General features: G+C 38.7%; 1 protein-coding gene across 3 annotated transcripts in view; it reads left to right on the forward strand.

Annotated features, from left to right (window-relative positions):
• Window positions 1-22,186, forward strand: part of HDAC9 (histone deacetylase 9) — a 511,031-nt gene that overhangs the window by 257,819 nt on the left and 231,026 nt on the right. For all 3 annotated transcript variants that reach the window (XM_050938581.1, XM_050938583.1, XM_050938582.1), the window contains 3 exons: window positions 7,289-7,411; window positions 9,968-10,178; window positions 10,583-10,800. In XM_050938581.1, the coding sequence (XP_050794538.1) occupies window positions 7,289-7,411; window positions 9,968-10,178; window positions 10,583-10,800 (552 nt within the window). The remainder of the gene's footprint in view (window positions 1-7,288; window positions 7,412-9,967; window positions 10,179-10,582; window positions 10,801-22,186) is intronic.

Below are 22,186 nucleotides of genomic sequence, written 5' to 3' on the forward strand. Positions count from 1 at the left end.
ACATACTGCAAGAACATATATTTGAATGTATGTTTAGAAATTCCTTTTACTAGATAATGTATTTAGATTAATTTCAGATATGATACATATACCACAACACATCCAGTAAGACATATTTGGTCGTAGCATCCCTCTAACTTCTGACAAATGTTTTAAAAATCAAAGAGCAGATTGCACGAGCTAGACACAAGGGCTAATAGCTTTATTAATGGAGCGAGAGCTCCCATAGATTCCATAATGTATATTAAACCTTTACTCTTTCCTCCACTCATAAGGCATCCTGAACTTTCTCCTTCTCCCCGTCGCCTGCCATCATGTCCCAGTCTCTATTACAAACAAAGGGCAAGGAGAGGAGGAGGAGACTTGCAGCTTAAGGTCCTGGAGCTAGGGGGCAATGTGCTTCCTGTGGATCTGCAGAGTGGAACCCCTGTCTAGCAGACCTGAGCAGGTCTGTTAGATTTCCACTGCAAAAGGTTAACATCTCCAGTAAGACACTATGGGGAGGGGAAATGGAGTTGGGGCACGAAAGGGTTGGTGCATATATCTGAGTATTGTGGTGGCCATGGACCTTTAGCTTCAAGGACCAGACAACATGTAAGAAATTGCAAAGGGGCTCATTTTAAATTTCCTATATAAAAATTAGTAAATACTTTACCAAAAATAAATAAATAAAATTAATAATAATAATTATGGAAAATGCAATTGTCATCCAAAAAACAAAATTCACGGTGAAATAGAAGGATTTTAATCCTGTGTCAAATGTATATCGCAATGTAACCTTAATTATGGAGTCACTACTGACACCTCCAGGATGTGGTATTGACAGCCATGTGACAAATTGTATTTATCATCGACTGCCTTACCTGCACTCTGCCCACTAATCCATTTCCCCAGGACTGCTTTCAACATTGCAAATGTCTCAGGAATGTCAAGCACCAGCTGTTATTTAAAAAATAAACTTTCTAAGGAAGTGGTTCCCTGTCCCTCAAAATGTGACTATTCTCCCTCCCGCCACCTCCAATTATGTTGGCCTAAGACCCAAATAGACAGTGATCACTCCAGATGAGTGTAGAGTCCAATATGTTGTTACCTGTCAGAACAAGAAACAGGAGCTCAATGCTATAGTATAGTGGAGTTTCCTAGTTTCCCCAGGGGGCCATCCAGCATATACTTCTAGCCCTGGAAAGGCTTGAGGGATTGGACAGAAATGTCCTGACATTTTTTATTTATAAACATTATTTTGTCATTTTTTAAAATATTTTGAATTTTAGTCATTTTTCTCTCGCACTGAGTGTTGTGCAGTTTGGCAGAGGGTATTCAGGGCCCTTACTCAGCAAAGCACTTAAATCCAGGTTAACCTTAAGCATGTGAGTAGTCTAATTGATCTCTGATTGATTTGGGTGCCTAAAATTAAGCATGTGCTTAAGTGGTCTGCTGAATCAGGCCTCTAATGAACTGGCTTTAAAGGGATTTAAAAAAATAGCTTCCAGCACACACACATGCACACACTGCAGACCTTTGGAAAACCTAACTTGTGATAAGCCAAGTCCTGTCTCACTGCATTATTGAATAAGCTATTAGTTATCAGTTATTATTAAATGAAGGATGGTCTTGTGGCTAAAGCATAGGGCTGGTAGTCAGGAGTCCTATCCTCAGAGACATCGTGTCTGACCTTGGGCAAATCACTCAGTCTCTCTGTGCCTCGTTTTCCCTATCTGTATAATAATTCCCTAACATAACAAAGGTGTAAGAAGGCTTCGTTACTTTTTTTGTAAAGCTCTCTGAGATTTTTAGACGGAAGGCACAATAGAGCTATTAATTATTTATTATTTTCCTCCCTCATACAATATTTCTAATGCAGAAGCCAAAGGCAGTTTTTCTTATTATACACGTAAAAAGGACATCTCATTCAATGCTAAGATTTGTATTGCATCCTATCTTCTGCAGCTAATGGCCAGAATCATAACTACTTTGATGGCCTAGCTTGCTGTTAATTGTTTTATATTATCTACTGATTAAACAAAAGAGCATGAGGAAATGTGCCTTACTAGAGTTTGGGCTAGTGGAGCTATTTCTCCAGGTCAGTGGCAGGACATTCACCTCAAAAAAACTGGATTGGCTAGTTCAACCTCCAGCAGGGACTCTTCCCCATAATGAATTAATTGTGTGCGTGAACTATGATCCAGAGGGCAGGTGGGTGACCTCTGCACACTGATTAGTAGCCTCTCTGTGGCACAAAGAAAACAAAATAGTTACATTGATGGCTAACATGTGGTTTTGCCTCATAGCCCTCTGTATGGGATTGTAAAGAAATTCAGATTATGTATTGCAAGATATAAAAAAGTTCAGTTCAGACCACAGGCTAGTCAGTATAGTGGGATTAAAACAGTGTATTTTCACCTTGGGAAACATAACTTCAAATAGGGGTATAGTGGGGGTGTTAATGCTATATTAGATGGAAAATCATATGGAATTAGATACTACAGCTACTTGAATACTTTACTATTAATGCTAACACCACAAAATACAAAAGAGAATAATGATGCTTCTTTGGGCTTATTTACGTTTGGTACTCTGAATATTCGAGCTCCTAAACACTTGTTCATATCATTAAACCACCACAGACACAGATTACAATCAGGTAGTCTCCTTAGCGGATGTGGAACTTGCAAAGCCAATTTGCGGCAGCTTCATCAGTGAAGAGCAGAGCCCTCTGACCGCAATCAAATCTGGTCAGTCTGGTGTGATGGGCAGTCTCTGTTCAGGAGAGGTTTGGGAAGACTGCAGCTCTAGCACCATTAGGACTGTATTATGTGCATTAATAGAACACTACATTGCAAAATCATCTTCCCTTGCTATGCCAGGCAACAGTGGTATTAGTCTCTTACTATCATGAGCACTGAAATGAGCCTAAAAAGCTATTTTAAAAGCTGAGCTGTATGTGCTGGAGCCACTCACTCAGCTCTTTGGCAGAACTCTTGGAAGCTGAAACCACTGGCTTCCATTTCTGGCTCCAGTCAGAGACTTCTTTACCTCACTGGTTATTTGATTGTTAATATTGTGGTCCTGTGGGCGCAAACATTTTTCCATAGATCTCAACATCAGTACATTTTGATTTTATTTGATAGTTTATTAGTAACCAAAGAGCTGAATATTTCTTCTGTAGTTGAACATTAGCTACCAGCTCTCAAATGGTATTTATCTAATCAATTTTTTGTCAGACACACAAAGTACAGAGGTTTCTAATAATAGGTTGTGTTCTAAAATCATGCAAAATGCCACTTGTTTTGCCGTAACCCTGCATGACTCACTCTGCTGTTGTTTCCTAATAGTTATTGTGACATTTGCAGTAAGTGTTGTATTCACATCTGAGTGGGCGTATGGCTGTGGTATTCATGGCGGCAAATGAACACTTCTCTCTGGGGAAAAACAGGTTGCGATGGCAGAGGAATCATTTACCAGTAAAAATCTGAGTCAGTACTGTAAATGATCACACTTTAGTTACTAGAGCAATATCAGTAATGAAATTTTGATTCTTTTAAAACATTTCTGCCTTAATCATTTAAATATCAGTCTCTTAAGTGTCTTACCCCACAGTAGACAGTGTGGTAACCATTTATTTAAATTTTCTGAAAGCACAGAAGAGCACTGTGAGTAAGAAACCTTGCAGATAATCCCTTGCTATCAGTTTCTCCAATAGTGATTTCAGTAACCAGTCTGTTAAAAGACTTTCTGTCAGTATATGAGCCTTAAAAGTTAAACTTATAATTGCGCCTTATAAATAAAAGTTGTGTTTATTAGATGCAGGTTTTGCCTCTGATGGTTCAGGGTTCACTGTGGTAACAATTTATCTGTTGGAGCAAACCATATACTTTCAAATGACATGCTGTGCATGGCTAAATCCTGCCTGCCTTCCCCATGCCAGGATTTCCTATGGCTTTATTGGGACAGTTTGCCTCAATAAGGCACAATTCAAATGTAAGTGCTAACTCTAAGCACAGAGAGGGCCTGATCCAAAGCCCAATGAAGTCCCATTCATCTCAATGGGTGTTGATTCAGGCCCATATAGAATCCACTTATATTTGGTGTACAGAACTTTTGGAAACTGGTATATTGAAGGTAATAGTAGAAACTAAACTGCCTTATTATATGGAGAACATAAATAAATGCACATGGTACAAATGTCTCTTAAACCCATCTTTCATAATATTCGTTTATGAACCTCAGCTTTGAAGAGCACACTTAGTAGGTCTTCAAAACTTTTAAGTCTCTAGCCAGCATGATGAAATTGAAATTCAGTACAAACATGAAAAGGGAATCTACTTAATTTTTAGAACTAACCAAAATAACAGAAGTAGTTCTTACTGAGTGCCACTTATTCGGACTGTTCAAAGCAATGGTATCTTCAGACACTGTGTCTGCAACTTGGAAGATTTAAAGCTAAAAGAAAATATTCCCTTTTCCTCCACTGTGTGTGAGTGTGAGTGAGAGAGAGAGAGAGAGAGAAAGACAGAGGGAGAGCGGGAGAGAGAAGTTGATATTAGACAGTAAAACCAAACACTGCTACATCTAATTACTATACTTACATTTTAAGAATTAAGTGAACCTGACTGATTGTTTCTTTTAAAACACTAGCAAGCTGGGAATTCTGCCTCAACAATGAATGCTGTGGGGGACAAGACTATGCCCCATTAGCTTAGGCTATGTCTACACTGGCAATTGAATGACAAAACTTTTGTCCTTCAGAGGTGTTAAATGCCCTCCCCGCCCTCCCCCCGAAAGACAATAGTTTTGCTGTAACAAGTGCCAGCATGAACAGCACAAATGCCGCTCATTGGGGGTGGACATTTTTTGTCGGCAGGAGAACCAACAAACAGCAGCTACACTGCACAACTTTTAGCAGTACAGCTGTGATGACACAGCTATGTCGCTAAAAGCTGTGTAGTGTAGACAAAGCTTTAGTAAATTGTCACTAGTGTAACACTTTAAGTTGCCCAAAGAAACACATAGGCCCTGATGCCACAGTAGCCTCCATGCAGGTGGCCCCCCAAGTCAGCATAAAGCTCGTTTCAGGATAGGGGTGTTAATATGGGCTTAATCAGAAGGTTATTGTAAAACAAATACCAATTGATTATTAAAAGAAAGTGACTATGTTGTAGAGGCATATTCATGCTGTTAAATTTCAGTGCCAGTGTTATTAATAATCAATTGGGTTTTTTTAACACAGCTGTCTTATTACATATGCTTAATGGAACAGATGAGGGGAGATTCAGTTTTAACAGTTGTGGCATTACCTTTTAGTTGCTTGACTTATTCCTTACATTCTATCATTTGACTCTTGTTCCTCAATGCACACCTTGGAATTTAACAGTGGCATATCATAAAACCAAAAAGGAAACATGTATATTTTTTAAATGCAGCACCACATAGATGCTGCAACCAGTACAAGTCTGATGATGTCCTAAAAAGAGGATTACATGTTTACAGCATCTCTTTTGGTAAGACATTTATAGCATTTCACAATAGACTTTTGTATTTTGGACATACTTCATTTTAACAATGTACATATTTGGATGTTATCAAGCAAGTGCAATTTAATGGGAAATTAATGTAATATACAAATGAAGCAGTTTCTTTACACTTGCATTCCATGTAGCCCACATCTCTTCTCTCTTTCATATATTATCTTCTAGCATTCCCAAGATACCAACAGAAAGTTACACATAGAGACTTCTACTGTTATTGTCTCAGTGATAGGTCTTATTTCCAAACAAACTATATGAGGAAGGTTATGTTTTGGAATAACATCCTGTGTTTTTGTGCAGCACCAGTTTTCAGTGACAATCTGAAGTTGCATTGTATTAGCATAAGGTATTTTCCAAAGTTAATTGATATCCCAGGTTTGTCCAGGGGAAAATCTACTGCTCCCCACAACATGCTTGACAAGTTATTATATTTACTTTAGTCAAAGCCCGAGTGTGCAGTATCCCTCTTGGAGGTGGTCTATTATTGGAGCCCCATATGCTTTTTGTTTGGGAAGAAAGAAGTCACTGTGTCATACTGTTACACAGGGTATTCTTTTTCAGGGATGTTGTTCCCTTGGGGACCATATCATGCCAGAGTTCCTAAGCCTAATAAGACCTTTGTAGCTCTTATTGTGTAAAAGTTCTGGGAGGGAAGCAAGAGTTAAACAGAAAATGTAATTCAAGCAACTATACTAGACCACATGTTGAAAAACATGACCGTTAAAGCAGAATGCAGAGGCTTCAAAAAGATTCCTCTTGCAGTAAGCATGTGATAATGTAATCTCTTTTTACTTCTTTCCACCGAATCTAAAATGGGTGCTTATGGGGGATCTTCTCAGAATACCTGTTTCTCTGTGCAGGGCGGTTTTAAAAAATCATATCAGAAATTATATGTCCTCTTCATAAATTGTTATATCATATGGTTTCAAAACAAGTATGGGGACTATCCAGCAAGGTGTTGAAACTGGAGAGAGTTAAGGAGGCTAAGCACTTCACAGGGCAGCTCAGCACCCAACAGGAATGGGGGCTATGTTTTTAACATTTTTTTAAAGGACATTTGCTTCCTAAATCACTTTTTACTCAAACTTTCTCCATCCATATTAAACACTGTAGCCTAATGGTAATTTAGTGGCAAGGGGATAAGATACACAGAATGAATAATGTTGAATTATGGTGGGTGAAGTTTTGCAGCAAAGCATATGAATTATACTCCTTTAGAACTTTTTCTTCCATTTTAATGAAAATCTCATATAGGTTATCTGCTGTAGTTCTAGCAAGGAGGATATCCCTCAGCATATCCGAATGATATCCAGTACAGCTATATATGTGTCCTTACATACTTTAAGAGATGAATCATCAGTGTTCCATAAGACATATTGTGCAATCCTTCCTGAATATTTACTGAAGCAAAACTCCCATTGACCCTATAGCAATGAAGTGTGGATGGTGGGAGAAGAGGTAATGGAGCAGGGAATCCTTGACATTTTGGTTCAGCATAGGATTTTAACTGATTAATCAAGGCGGCATGATAGGCAGGTGAATATTTGCCTCCATTTCAAGAAAAGAATCTCAGAGCTATGCTGGGGAAATATTAGTAGGCCCCAGTACTCAGGATACTCAGTATATCAGGAAATGAAGTACTTTCCCCCAATATTTGGCATCTTAGGCACACTAACAAAGATAAATAACTAACTGGCTTTTGTTTCTGAGAGTAATAGAAATAAGTGTTACAGATCTGGAGGTGATTTTTTTTCTTGTTTCAGCACTTGGTTTCACAACAACATATTGTGATTCATGAAGAATCAATGAACCTGTTGAGTTTGTATACGTCTCCTTCTTTGCCCAACATTACCTTGGGACTTCCAGCGGTACAATCCCAGCTCAGTGTAAGTTGTCACTTTAAAAGGGTGTCCTTTTTTTTATCATGGTTTTTATTTTAAGACCAACCTCCCTTATCCCTGCTTTCACCACTCCTCCTCTTCAACTTTTCACGCTTCTGTCTACTTTCTCTCACAATACAAGCATACTCTAGATTTTCCCTGCAAAAAGCCATCTCCATCTCTGTGTCTGTTTTGTCTTTTTGGAGTGTAAGAAATTCAGGGCAAGACCCATGACTTCATTTGTGTTATACAGGACCTTATACACTGTGGGTACTACTTGAAACAATAAATAATCACACTGAATAATAATGAATAAACAGATGAATAAATAATGAACATAAAGCTTATAAAGTGATGTACCAAACACAATTTCTGAATTATAGGTACGAATGCTTGAAGCCACAGAAGCGGTGAGAGATATCTGGGTGGGTCATATAATTTGACCTTTTGAACTACTTTTGTACCAGTGACTACTATCATCAATAAAATTTCTTCCAGAAATACCCTTCCAAAGCCAATAGTTTTTAAGATGACATTCTAATACTGACTCAGGCTGAGTTGGAGATAATATATTTGGAGAAGTCCCTTGTATTTAAATTTCTTTGTATTTAAATGTTAAAATAAGTGCATGACTGTGTAGACACAGTAGTCTATTAATGAATGACATTTCATGTTTATTCATAAAGAGAACTTCAGGTTGAGAAAAAGTCACAAAATTCTAGGGGTGAAATCCTGGCCACTTTCAAGTAAATTAAAGTTTTGCCATTGGTTCAGTGGGGCCCAAATTTTACCCTAGGACTTCTTAGTTCAGTTTGACGACAAATAAGGATTTACAATCGGTTTCATGATGACTCTGTACAATAATGTGGAATCTCTGCAATTTAAGATTTAATTTGTGACACAGTGGTATGACATGAATTTGGTAGAATTTACATAAATTCTAGATGTATAAATGAGTATGTGTCACTTTATAGTATTCATTTTAAATATGCACTTTATTATGGTTTTTCAGTAAGGTAGTACTTAATTTGAATGTCGAATCTAGTTCAAGTTCATACCTGTTTTTTTTTTCAGTACAATATAATGTCCTTATCTCTGATGTATTGTTATCTAGTTAATTTCTGAGGGAAAATATGGTACTATTTTCTAACATCAGAAACCTGGAGAAGTTTGCAAAAGAAAATCTTGCAACTCTAAAGAAATTCTCTAGGAATCTTGCATCAGACACTTGTAAGCAAACGATTCTAGTTAAGATACTGATCATAAGTAACAGTAACATTCCAAAATACACTACTTATAAATAATGTTTCCTTTCTGCAAAAATGTCTTGTCTAATTGAGAACAAGTAGTAAGTAATGTCAAAGTAATTTATTACTTGAAATTAAAAACTTTCTTTAACACACACACACACACACACACACACACACACACACACACACACACACACACACACACACACATCATATAAGCTTGTATTGAGGTCAGTTAGCACTAAATGCTACTTTTGGAAATTGAACAAACAGGTAATGTTTATGCAACTGCTAGAATAAGATAGTGTAATTTAAATTGAATATAGCCCACCGTGGTATTTTTTCAGGAGAGAATGGCAGTGGCAGAGTGTGAAGTAAAAAGTATGTATGCAAAACTTAATGAAAAATGTTAGGGTTTGTCTGACTAGAACATCTGGAATTCAGATAATCATGGAATAGCCTTTTTTTTACTATTACAAACTGAATGGCAACCATGTACAACCTGGGAAGACTCAATTAGATATTTATTATTGCTATGTATTACTTTTTATCAGCTCTTTTAAAAAATCTAGTTTATATTTTTCAATGAAAATGTAGGCATCCATTAGCTGGAACACAGATATGATTGGTCAAGATTTTCTAAAATGGATGCCTAAATTTAGGTCCTATAGTCTGTATTTAGGCAATTGAATCAGGGGGCTTTACAGTGCTAAATGCCTAGCAGCTCCCATTGATTCCTGTACACCAGATTGTTACTTTACAATCCACCCTGAATAAGGAGGCAGTGTATAATTGTGCTTACCCAGGAGTAGGCCAGAGAAGGAATTGCTTCAGGGGGAAGTAACGTTCACCAGCTCTATACCAGCTGTAGTTAATGTTCCATCTCACTTTGGCTCGGTATTGTTGATTGATCTATTGTGTGAGATAAGGATGTGTGGAAAGCCAAAGCTCACCTGCTTCCCACTGAATTCAAGGCACCTGTTCCCCCTGTTCCTCTCCATCCCCCTGTGCAGAAAGTGTTGATTTGAGTGAGTTATGCAGGGGACTAGGAAGGGCCACACTTCCCTACACACCATTATAAGGGAAGGTCACAATCTTGCCCTTCAAGAACAACCTCTTTATTTCATGTTCCCTGTTCATTGATGCCACTGTGTTAAAATAACTGCCATGGTCTCATTTTCAGTCAATAGACACAGAGTAAGGTGGGGATTTTCTTTTAAATGACAGTATAAAAAGCTCAGCTAATTATGTGGAGACCTACTGTACCAAGTCTTTGAAAAGCAGCTAATGTTTCTGTTGTGTCTTGACACAGGCTTCATCTTCCCTCAAAGAAAAACAGAAGTGTGAGACCCAGACACTGAGGCAGGGAGTGGCTCTTCCTGGACTGTATGGGGGAAACATGCCTCCCTCTTCAGCTCAGCCTCATATTGCTCTAGAGGGAAAACCTAACAGTAGCCATCAGGCTCTCCTGCAACATTTGTTACTGAAGGAGCAAATGAGACAGCAAAAGCTTCTTGTGACTGGTAATTATCAAAGGCTTCACTGAAGTGTTCCTGAGAGCTAGAGTTTTACAAGAGAGCGACTTCATTTTAAAATGAAATGCAATACGTGAATGCTACACTGCTCAGCCATTGGGGGTTGGGCGGAAGCAGTGTGGTGTTTGATTTTTTCCCTGCTTCTAGTGAGATCTGCCCTAATCTCTTGCTCCTGCCTCCAAGGGTAAAATGATCCCAGAAAACATAGTAGCTTTCTCTTGGGGCTGTCAAACTTCCTGTTGTTGCTGGACATGTGCTAGGAGTATTAGTTTATTGATACTGCTGCAAAGTTCTTCAGTATGCGACTACACTGAAGCTCTCCCTAACTTTGTTATGTTTCCTTAGTTTTACTGATCCTCATATTTGATGATTGAAATGTCATTTTTTTGCAGGAGGGGTTCCTCTCCGTCCACAGTCTCCATTAGCAACAAAGGAGAGAGTCTCACCAGGCATCAGAGTTGCCCACAAGTTGCCTCGTCATAGGCCCCTGAATCGAACCCAGTCAGCTCCTCTGCCTCAGAGCACCTTGGCCCAGCTGGTCATTCAGCAGCAGCATCAGCAGTTCCTGGAGAAGCAGAAACAGTACCAGCAACAGATTCACATGAACAAAGTGAGCTCCCAAACTAAAGCCTTTCCAATACACGCAGAGAATGAAAAACTAACAAGATAGTGTGGATATCTAGTACAGTGCTGTACTTGAGCAGCACACAAGTCCCTGCAACATATGCACATTATGCACAGGCATGTCAGGTGTGGGTGTGAGTGTTAATGTTAGACTAGACATCCATTTTCTGTCATTCCTAAAGATTGTCCAAGATTGTTGGTTCTCTGGGCATCGGCATCAGGAAAAATATAATTAAATGAAACAGCAACCAGATTCTCTCAAAGTTTTAAATTACCATTTTAGATCAGTTTCCTGTTGTATTGATAAATGATTCCTCAAGAGGTTATTGGATTTATTTCTGACTTATTTCACTTCCCATTTCACTGCTGGGAGGCAATTCTGTGTTGCTACCTGTGATACATATTTTAAGACTGCTTGATTAATGGTGGGCAATACATTGGTAGTTCTTCAAAATCAGCCTCCTTTTCCATCTAGAGGCTTTCCTGATCAGCCAAAGCAACATTTTTATAACCTTCTATCAAGACACTGCTTTCCATATAAAATTGACAAGTAACAAAAAGTTCATTGCCTGCATGTCAGGATAAAAGATTAAAAGATGTCAGAGGAGAACCAACTATTTCTACTAATACATTTGGGGCCCAAATCTACTACTGCTTCTTGTGTAAAGTAATACCTTATTCTGTAAGAAATCGGTAGGACTACTTGGAGATGAATGAACAAAGGGTGTTGGAATCTAGCTATATTCATAGCAGAGACCGTATAGTTTTATAAAAGAGAGAGCCAGCACTTCATCAAAAGACAAGTTGTAGCCATGAACAATGCCACATTCCAATACTTAGATATGTGAGTAATTAAATGATCTAATCCCAACAGAACCTTTTTAGTGCACACCTTTCCATCTGACTGATTGTACTATACTCATATTCAAGCTGAAGTTAAATATGTGTTCGCCAGCCTGCTTTGAATAATTTTGGCACATATGAATCAATGCATCTTCCCTTTCTCTATCTTGTCAGAGAATTATTTGACGGGTATATATGAGAGCCAGGCATATGGGAGAAAATAAGATGAAAAGCAGGCATGTTGCCCTTATACATCGGAGAAAGGATCAACCCATCTCACTGCTGAACTTCTCTCATGGGGTGCTGATTCCTTGGAATCTGTTAGGAATTCCCAACAAAATTAGAAACAAACCCAGAGTTTAAGTACATAGTTTGTACAGTGGTTTGGTTATTAAATCTTGTCTTAATTAGGAAAAATGAAGACCAGAAAACTTCAAAGTTCAGAGCTGATCCTTGCATGTTAACCCCTCTCAGCTAGGGTGTTTTGATTACTCAACTAGGACTCCAGTTGGCTTTCCTTCGAGTATGCGTTCCATATGTTTAATCAAGATGGCATATGTACATCTTGTAGCCTCCAGGTTTTGAAAATATTTCACCTGCCCTCAATTGTCCAAAGAAAAGAGAACTTTGTATTACTGGGTAAAGGACTGAGTCTTTGTATTGTTTAAGGGTATCCACAGTAAACAATGATCATGTTTTTTTTCACAAAATGAAAAATCAGATCTATATTTGTATGAAAGATAAACCTGTGATTCTATTGTAAGACTGTCTGTAGCTTTTAGGGATGAATAATATGAGCTTTAGATGCCTCTATGCTAAATATATCTAATGAAACTTGAATCAAACAACATCCGAATGGAATGATATTGAAGTAGAAGTTACTAATCTTTTAATTTTACCCATGCATTCATTTTACCAAATAGGAACTGGTCTGTAAAGGCTGTATTTAGTCTGTGGTGAAGTTGTTTTTCTTGGTTAAAATGCAATTTTAAGAAAAGAAATCAAAATTTGCGGGACTAATCATGTCTTGAGACACATACACTTAATTAGTTAATTGCTCATTGGCATCGGAGAATAAATACTTCTGAAATATTGCTCTTATTTATTGTGGGTAAAGGTTTGGCCTTAACTGTGCCATGTTCAGCCAGTCAGCACCATCTAACCACTGATTTACATCTATGGTAGAAATTAGCAAGGACTATAGTATTCAGTGGCCCAATATCACTTGGAAATTCTTTGTCACGCTCATTTTTACTGCCCTTCTGCTCACGACATTGTGGCCATGATTTCTGGGTCAGCATTCTTTTAACAGTACATCTTAGAGAGATTACTGAAAAATGCTGTTGTTCTAGTTATGTAGCTGTCCTCTGCAAACCTACACAAAGCAAGAGATGATCTTCATGTAGCTAAAGGGAGAACGTGTATAAATAAATGAAATTTAAAGGACAGCCACCATGAGGCTATAGAAGAGAGTGGTGACTGAACAACTGAGAAGGCGAATGATCATCCTGAGTACTGTGGTAACGTAAAATGTTATATGAATGAGAGGGAAGCATACAATTGTGTTATTAAATTATTGCTTGAGATTGAACAGCCCTTCACTTACACTTACACTTTGGATATTTACCTGAACTATGAAATTACTCACCACAGAGTATACTGTGTTCACTCTTAAAATTTTGCTAAAAAGAAATAATTCAGAACTGTCTTTTCATCTCCAGGTAGTCAGCTTGTTTTGGATTAAAACATTTGTAAAGGCATTAATCATATGTCTAGGAAAGGGTTGATAAGCTTAAAGTTTTCCCTTCTTGAAGTTAAAGTTATCTGTTCATGATATCCTACTAATGACTTTAGTTTGTGGGGCTATTTAAAGCAAAATAAAAAGGGCTGCAAAGCTGAATTATTTGGTTCTTAAACAATACAGTGCAGCTTCTTTCCATGTCCTAAGCATATATGTGCATCTAATGTTTTTCCACTGATCCTTTTGCATTTCTATAAGAAGGCAGTAAAGTGAAATGTGCAAAAATCTATCATTCTATTTCCTAAGTTTTGTTTATGAAAAAGTGCTTTATTTAATAAATCAGATATTCTGAAGCATTTTCTTAGCAGTTTTAACTGGGAAAGCCAGAAAAGCAATTTTTACGATGGTGAGACTCTCAAACTAAAATAACACTCAGTTGTCGTGAGCTCAGGACAAGATACTATCCCTTTCCCCTGCGTCTTGTTACTCTGCCCTTCTGGAAATTACTGATATTTCATGACATTTGTTTTTAAAACTTTAAATCAAGGTTTTTTTAAATAGCATTTCCGTTTGCGTTATATTTGACGTTTCGGCTTGGAATAATTTTTTATGGCATGATATAAGCCCCTGAAAATCATGGAATCTCTTTTTATGGCAATTGGAAAAATTGAGCGATAGCAGTGACAAGGGAAAAACAGCGGCTGTACAGCTAAACGCATGATTTGTAAAGCATTATAGTTTGCAAAACTACAGGCATAAAATATGGTTCCTTTTCTCTGTAAGGGGAATATACTTTCATACACAAGCCAAGGCTGTGATTAGAATGATAAAAAACAAAACCTTACAAGCCAGAGGTAAAGATTTCCCTGGATCATTTCCATTCTAAAAAGAAACAAATCATTGAGCCAAGAGGTGTGCTTCTATCCTTAGTAACAAAGAGAAGATTCCCCTGTGAACTACTTCTGGTCAATTGTCAGATGGCAGGTTTTTGATGTGGGAAATAGTATACCTCCTCACTGGTGTTTGACATTTATACCTATGGGATCTAGTACACCGACCTTCTCAAAACATTCTAGCTGAAATACAAATTTTGACATCCCATCCAGAAGTAGGTGGAAAGCCTTGCCCTTGCTTTTGAAAAATCAAATGTGTGGAAACCTGAACTGGGCTTTTCTTTTGGAAGATAGGCTTTGCTGTTGTCAGATTTAATACACTTCTGTCCAAATGACAGCTTGTTTCCTTGTGGAGTCCTTTGATCAGCATTTTAGAACTTCATTTTACCCAATAAAAGAAATAGTGTGTCTAGGAACCCAGTTAAACTTATTGTAGCAGGTACCAGAAAACTGACACTGCAACAAAAATCTTACTGTTTGGCTCCTTATGTTGTTTGGCTATCTAAAGAACCTTGACCTTACTACTTAAAAGATGTGATTTCTGCATAATTAATATAAACACAAGGCCATTGGCAGATGTCTGAATTTAGGAAAACCTCAGAAATTAAAGCAGTGAGCGGATTAAATGAACATGCTCTGTTCCTTTAGAAGTGGTTTACACCAGTGCAGACTGTGGGTTAAATCCTGGCCCTAGTGAAGCTGATGGCAAAAACTCCCAATAATTTTGATGTGACAAGGACTTTACCCCATCAGTATTGGAACACTTCCCCCTATTGTTGTTACATAACATATTTGTATCGTACTACGTGTTCAATATTACTTTGTAATGATGAAACTTTGTATTGGAGAGGGAAATTAAACAGTCAAGTTATGGGACAGTTTGCAATATACATTATCGTTCCCAATGCTCCTTGTATAACTTAAAGATAAAAGAAGGAGGGCTTGACCTTCAGTTTTCACTCCAGGCTGTTAATCTGTTCATAAAGTCTTTTACTTGGATGAGAAAACAATGGTTAGGCATGACCATGAGGAAAGAAAAATACATGGGGAAATGAAATGTGTGTATTTTAGATTATGATAATAACTGAGATAAAGCATATAAAGAGAGGGGAAATAATTTGGAGGTTTCTAGTTCTTGACATGAGTTTGTTGACAAAAGAAACTGAGTTTTTCAATAGGCACTTTTAATGCGGTCAACTGATTCTTGGCAACTAAAGCAATAAATGAATAGCTGTTCAGCAAAATGCTAAAACTGTATCTGGGCCAGATCTTCTGCTGTTGTAAATTGGCATACCTCCATTGAGCTCACTCCGGCTCAGGATCTGGCTCTCCATCATATCCTTTTGTGTGATCACCAGGTCCAGTAAGAGGTGGAGGAGGGAACCCCACAAACACACTTCCTGTCTTAAAAATTCTAATCACACTTTTTTGGACAAGGCTATAGAAACAATAAATGAACAATGCGTTGCCATAGACAGATTATTTATTGAGAACTAGCACCAATGCTTACTTTAGAAAATAATTTTGAATGAACAGCTGACTCTTTAGTTTCTTTTGTACATGCTCAGTACAAAATTTCTATCTTCAAACATACCAATACGCTAGTTTTGCAAGCATAGCTGCTTACAAGCATAGCTCGCTAAGTGCTTGGATACGTTGATTCAAAAAACGTATCTGCTTAAGGAAAATTGTTTTTCCCTCTTCCAATGTTTGCTTGATTCATAAATAACGTGATCAAGTTCTGATGGAAATAAATGTACATGGCTATTGCTGCAGGTTCACGCTCGGCGCCTTGTACCTCGTGTGTTTGTAGAGACATTTCATTTAAATAGTATCAGGAAATTGTGGATTTTACAATAGCTTATTCATTGTAAAGGATACACGCATGCCATGGAAAGAGCTATAAAAGGCCTATGTTCGATGGCTAGATTATTTATGCACTCTCCCCATTTTCCTGTGCAGCTAATCAGCCACAATTATCTTTTAATGTCTTTTCTGGTTGGACTCTTTTAATTATACAATGCTTATGCATATTCCTTACAGCTTAATTTCCTTAAAACAAAAAAATGAAATAATATGGGTTACAGTAGCTTGAGGTCATTCTCTAAGATGCTGTCTCAATTTGAATAACTCTAAAATGTATGCATGTTGCTTTGGAGAAGGCCAATTTGTACAATTCTAATTTAGAACATTAACTGAAACATGGCTTTATCATTATTTTAAAGTATAGTCTCAGAGCTCAAATTAAGGACTCCTCTTTCCAAAATTATTACCAAATATTCATGCTAGCAAACATTATATTCATTCTCAGTATCCAAATCTATGTATTTAACTATAGATTCAGAAACAAAATGATCAGACAAGTTGACGGAGTAATATCAGGAAGTAAAGTGTGAACTGATGTTTTTAACGTATCATTGAATCATAGAAGATTAGGGTTGGAAGGGACCTCAGGAGGTCATCTAGTCCAACTCCTTGCTCAAAGCAGGATCGACCCCAACTAAATCATCCCAGCCAGGGCTTTGTCAAGCCTAACCTTAAAAACCTCTAAGGCTGGAGATTCCACCACCTCCATAGATAACCCATTCCAGTGTTTCACCAACCTCTTAGTGAAATAATTTTTCCTAATATTCAACCTAGACCTCCCTAGCTGCAGTTTGAGACCATTGCTTCTTGTTCTATCATCTGCCACCACTGAGAACAGCCTAGCACCATCCTCTTTGAAACCTCCCTGCAGGTAGTTCCCTCAGCCTCTCCTCGTAAGTCATGTGCCACAGCCCCCTAATCATTATCGTTGCCCTCCGCTGGACTCTCCAATTTGTCCACATCCTTTCTATAGTGGGGGCCCCAAAACTAGATGCAATACTCCAGATGTGGCCTCACCAGTGCCAAATGGAGGGAATAATCACTTCCCTCAGTCTGCTGACAATGCTCCTACTAATATAGTCCAATATGCCATTAGCTTTCTTGGCAACGAGATCACACTGTTGACTCATATCCATCTTCTCATCCATTGATGATTCCCAGGTCCTTTTCTGCAGACCTGCTGCTTAGCCAGTCAGTCCTCAGCCTGTAGCAGTGCATGGGATTCTTTCGTCCTAAGTGCAGGACTCTGCACTTGTCCTTGTTGAACCTCATCAGATTTCTTTTGGCCCAATCCTCCAATTTGTCTAGGTCACTCTGGACCCTATCTCTACTCTCCAGCATATCTACCTCTCCCCCCAGCTTAGTGTCATCCGTGAACTTGCTGAGGTTGCAATCCATCCCATCATCCAGATCATTAATGATGAATATATGTGACTAGAAGAGCCTTGTGGTATCAGATATATTTGTCAATATAATATGATAGTGCCAAGCTATCTTTTAAACTACATTAATAAAATGAAAGTTCAAGGAGGGAGAAGTAGCTGTAGACTAGTTGATTGAACGTGGCTGGGACTCAAGGAAACGCACGGTTCCATCTTCTAATCTGCCATGTGGTCTTGGGGAAGTTATTGCCTTATTTTTATTTCTCCAGAAATAGGGAAAACAATGTATAACCACCTGGTAAAGCACTTTGAGATCTATGAAACAAGGCATAAATTTATTATTAAAGGCCTTGATCCCAGTGAAGTCTTTAGCGAATATCCAATTGACTTCAGTAATTCAGGATCAGGCCCTAACACAGCAATATTGCAGATTTAAATGCATGCAACCACTAAATGTAGTCTAAGAATAAAATACTCCTCCTATAGGTGCTTGCATCACTCTACTCATTAGGTCATCCCAAAAGTTCATTTGAGCACATTCCACAATGGGGTTGCATCAGTAGCCTCATCAGCTTTCAGGAACAGTGCCATACAGTAGCATGAATGCGAACAAGCCCACATAAAAGTGAGAAAGCACAGAAGAAAGGAGAGCAATAAGGAAATGAAATATGCTCCCTAACTGTGCTGTGGACTAGCTCTCAGTCTCTCTTGGATTCTCCTCCCGAGTAACCCACCTGATGTCAAACAACAGGCATATGGAATGTTTTACAGATGGATCAGCATCAGTGACTCATGCTAGCTGTATATGATTATCTGTCACACAGATGTTTTAGCTTGTGTTTGCTTGCTAGCCAGCCAGCAGCCAGACTCTTTTTAATTTTATTTTGCTATGGGATCACCAACAGATGTTTAACAAAAAGACAGAGAATAGTCTACTATTGTGAATACATGTAGTTAGCTCCACTGCCTTCTTGGACAGTATTAGCCCCTGAGAAATAACTGGAAGAAATTTACTGGTATGATCTGAGAAATTTTCCAGATCCTCCTCTATTAGGAGTCAGTTGGCGTTAGTTGCGCTAGCAGGGATTCCTCTGCTTATAACGATGTCACCTGCAGCACGGAAGATGCATGTGAAGTGATTGATGAATACTAGAACACAACAGAGAGAATTTCTAAGAGGGTTGCTGCGGCCCTCAGTACCAGTACCTGAAAGGGTTTTCTCTCATGCCTGAAGACGTGCGTCATGGACATATTTTTCTTTAATAGATGTACTATCAGACATAAGCACTGATCCTGCATGCACCTGCTTGTAGGCTCAGCACCTTCAATTGCCTGGGTAATCTTGCCCTACTGTGGGAGAATGAACAGAACCCAAGTTATCCCTATAACACACACAACTTGTTCAGGATCAACAATGGTAATGTAACTTTTTAAAAAAATATTATTTTTTTGCTGCTACAGGCCCTAGTTAGTGCTAATGATTAGTACCTAATCAGGTGTAGCTCTTTGTTTCAATTACCTCTCCTCAGTGCTTCCTAATGTTTATGGGAAACAATCTGACTGATGTGTTGTAGATGATCTGGATGTAGGATCTAGGAATAGGATAGAAGATGATTTTATGGCCTCCAGCACTTTGCTCATAAATCCTATGTCTATATGGGTGAAAGTGGGTGTGAATTCTGCCCTTGCCTCAATCAGTGACCATCATAAATCCTTCTCTTTCATGCCAGACCGTGATTCTGGAGGTGGACAACAGCCTAAAAGGGATGTTTTGCATTTATAAAAAACACTGCTCCCAAATATTAGGCGCCTGCACATTATTTCTTAAGTTTTTAAACATTATACAGAATGCTATTGGATAAATATCTCAAACTACCATAAATCTCCTCTTCCCAATCCACTCATACCACATTAAGCCTTCCCTGTGAGAAAAAAAACAAAAACCTTTGGAAAATAAACATCATTCTGGGCTCTGCTGCACCAAAAGGAGAATAAGTTCCAGAGTAGAGAGACTCTTCACTGAAAATTTTCTGTAAATCTCTATTCAAGCCAGTGCAGATCTGAAAATATTTTACATTTGTCCCCAAAGACATGACTCTGCTACCACAGAAGAATTCTCTATCCATAAATCTTGGGCTTGATCGTGTAAATTCTTATTCGCTTCACATCAATATGCTTGCATGAATAATGACTATTCCTGTGATTAGGCACTTGCAGGTTGCAGGCCCAGTTGCATCTTTTCCAGCAAGTTAGAGGTGCAGTTACTGGACCACATTCCAGAAGCTCACACAAGGAAGTGCAAAACACACCTTCCTGCATCAGTAAGTCCTCTTGCACTGCCGCAGACATTTAAGCAAGCAGATGGCTGGCAGTGTTTTCACTGATACCTGTGCACTGTGATTGCTGCTGAGAGGATTTACCATAATTTCAACAGGGAGTTCCATGTGAGCTACACAAACAGGAAGGCCAGATCCACAAAGACACTTAGGCATTGCAATGGTGAGCATTGCAAGGGCTAGCTTTCCAGAACCTAGAAAATTGCAGCAACAACAAAGCAATCCACAAAGCTTGAGTTAAGTGCTTAGGCTCCCTATACAATGAATGGGGAGAGAAAGGTGCCTAAGAATGCTCTCCACAAAAGCCAGCATGCTAGGCAAGGAGCTACCTCAGCTAGCCAATGGGACCCTCTCGTAGAGATAGATACCTAAGGCTGAGCTGCTGGGAGGCACCTATCTCTGCTTGTGATTGACAGCCAGGAGACCCCGCCCCTGCCCTTTTGGAGCCAGGTGGCTTAGGCGCCTATGTTATTTCTTGTGAGAAAGAGTTAGGGGCCAGCTTCACTCAACACAAAATGGCTGGAGGAGGTGATGGGGTTGGTGGTTCTGGTGTCCATCTTAAAAATTTTAGCCCAGTGGCTAGAACGCTCACCTGGGATGTGGGAGACCCAGGTTCAATTTTCATGTCTCTACAAGAGGGAGAGAAAGGGTTTGAACAGGAGTCTCCCTGTTCAGGTGAGTGCCCTAACCACTGAACTATGAGATAGTCTGATGGTGGGGCCCCTTCAGTCTCTCCTGTTGAAGCTGTTCCACTGTGGATAATTAATTAGAGTGACTGGGCCAGAGAGAGACTCTGTAGCCTGGAAATGGGGAGACCAGAGGTTCAGTCCCCCTGCTCCAGTGACCCCTTATTTGTATGCAGTGGAACAGCTTCAATAGGAGAGACTGAGGGAGACCCCACAACAGAATATTCCATAGCTCAGTGGTTGGCGTATTCACATGAGAGGTGGGAGATCCCAATTCAAATTATTTTCCCCAGCAGGCAGAGGGAGGAACTAAACCTGGGCTGCCCACATCCCAGGTGAGCGCTCTAACCACTGGATTGAAAGTTACTGAATGGGCATCTCCCACTTCCCACTCACCTGTTTTGAATGGGACCTTTTCCAGTAGGCAGTCTCTGAGCACGCCTACTAGATTGGGCCTAATAGGGGTCGGAGAATCTATCTTCACCTCACTTCATGGATCACACCACTGCTTAGGCAGGAGATAGGCATATTCCTAGAGTGGGGTAGCAGTGTGCATGCTCACAGGCAGAAACAGAGATACCAAGGGAACTCTTACAGTGAACATTTAGAGTTAGAGAGTCTTTTGAGGATCACAAGGGTTCCTAAAACTGGGATTTAGGCATCTAAGTCGGGGGTTTGGGTGCCTAAGTTCCTTTGTGGATCTGGGCCAAAGTGCATATCCTGACCAGTGCTATTCACTGTTTGAAATTCATTGATTGTCTGTGTCCTGGTAGTCACCACTTCCCCTTCCCCTCTAATAGACACTTCACTTTGGGGTTCTGTACCAGGATTCCCACCAGATTTAGTCTGTGTCACATTTTGCAAATTGCAAATTACTTTTTGCCACTACATAAAAAATTATTTTCATTATTAGGGCAGCTTCAATGTGGCTACTTATTTGAGTTCTAGTAAATCATGATTTCTGTCATCAGTAAACATGTTTCAATACTGATAGCTTTTAGCAGATCTTTTTGTTAAAATATTAACTGCCACTTAAAATAAGGGGCCTAGAGCCTTCACTGGTGTAAACTGGCATAGCTCCATCAATGACAGGAAAGAGGGAAACCCAGCAAAGCACAGAATCTAACAAAAGCAGAAGTTTCTGTGGTATGCAGAAGATAAATGGGAAAATGTTTACCACAAAATTTAGTTCCACAGGTGCAGACTAAATTAGATAGATAGGAAAAATATATTAACTTTTAAGCTGCTGAAATTTTGAATATCACAGAAACCCTGTTTTTCAGCCTTCCAGTATTTACAAGCTGTACATGCAAAATGAGTGTGGTGATTTAGAAAAAATGCTTTTAATTACTTAATTCTCCCCTCTTTATATTTTTGTGTATCATTAATTATGTTAAGCTTGTTAGAAGTTCCATTCAAACTATATTACGTAAAATGTACTGACCTTCAAGTCATATATTTGAATTAAAACGTATTTATGTTTTCCTGCTAAGGTTTTTTAAGGAGAATATCATTTTTAAAAAATTCTAGATGTTAAGTATTTATAAACACGTCCGTTAACTATGTTGTTATATTGTTATGTATTATTACACATAATATTACAATAAAATGCTATATTTGTACAT

Source organism: Gopherus flavomarginatus, chromosome 2, assembly GCF_025201925.1.
Source record: "Gopherus flavomarginatus isolate rGopFla2 chromosome 2, rGopFla2.mat.asm, whole genome shotgun sequence".
NCBI lineage: Eukaryota > Metazoa > Chordata > Testudines > Testudinidae > Gopherus > Gopherus flavomarginatus.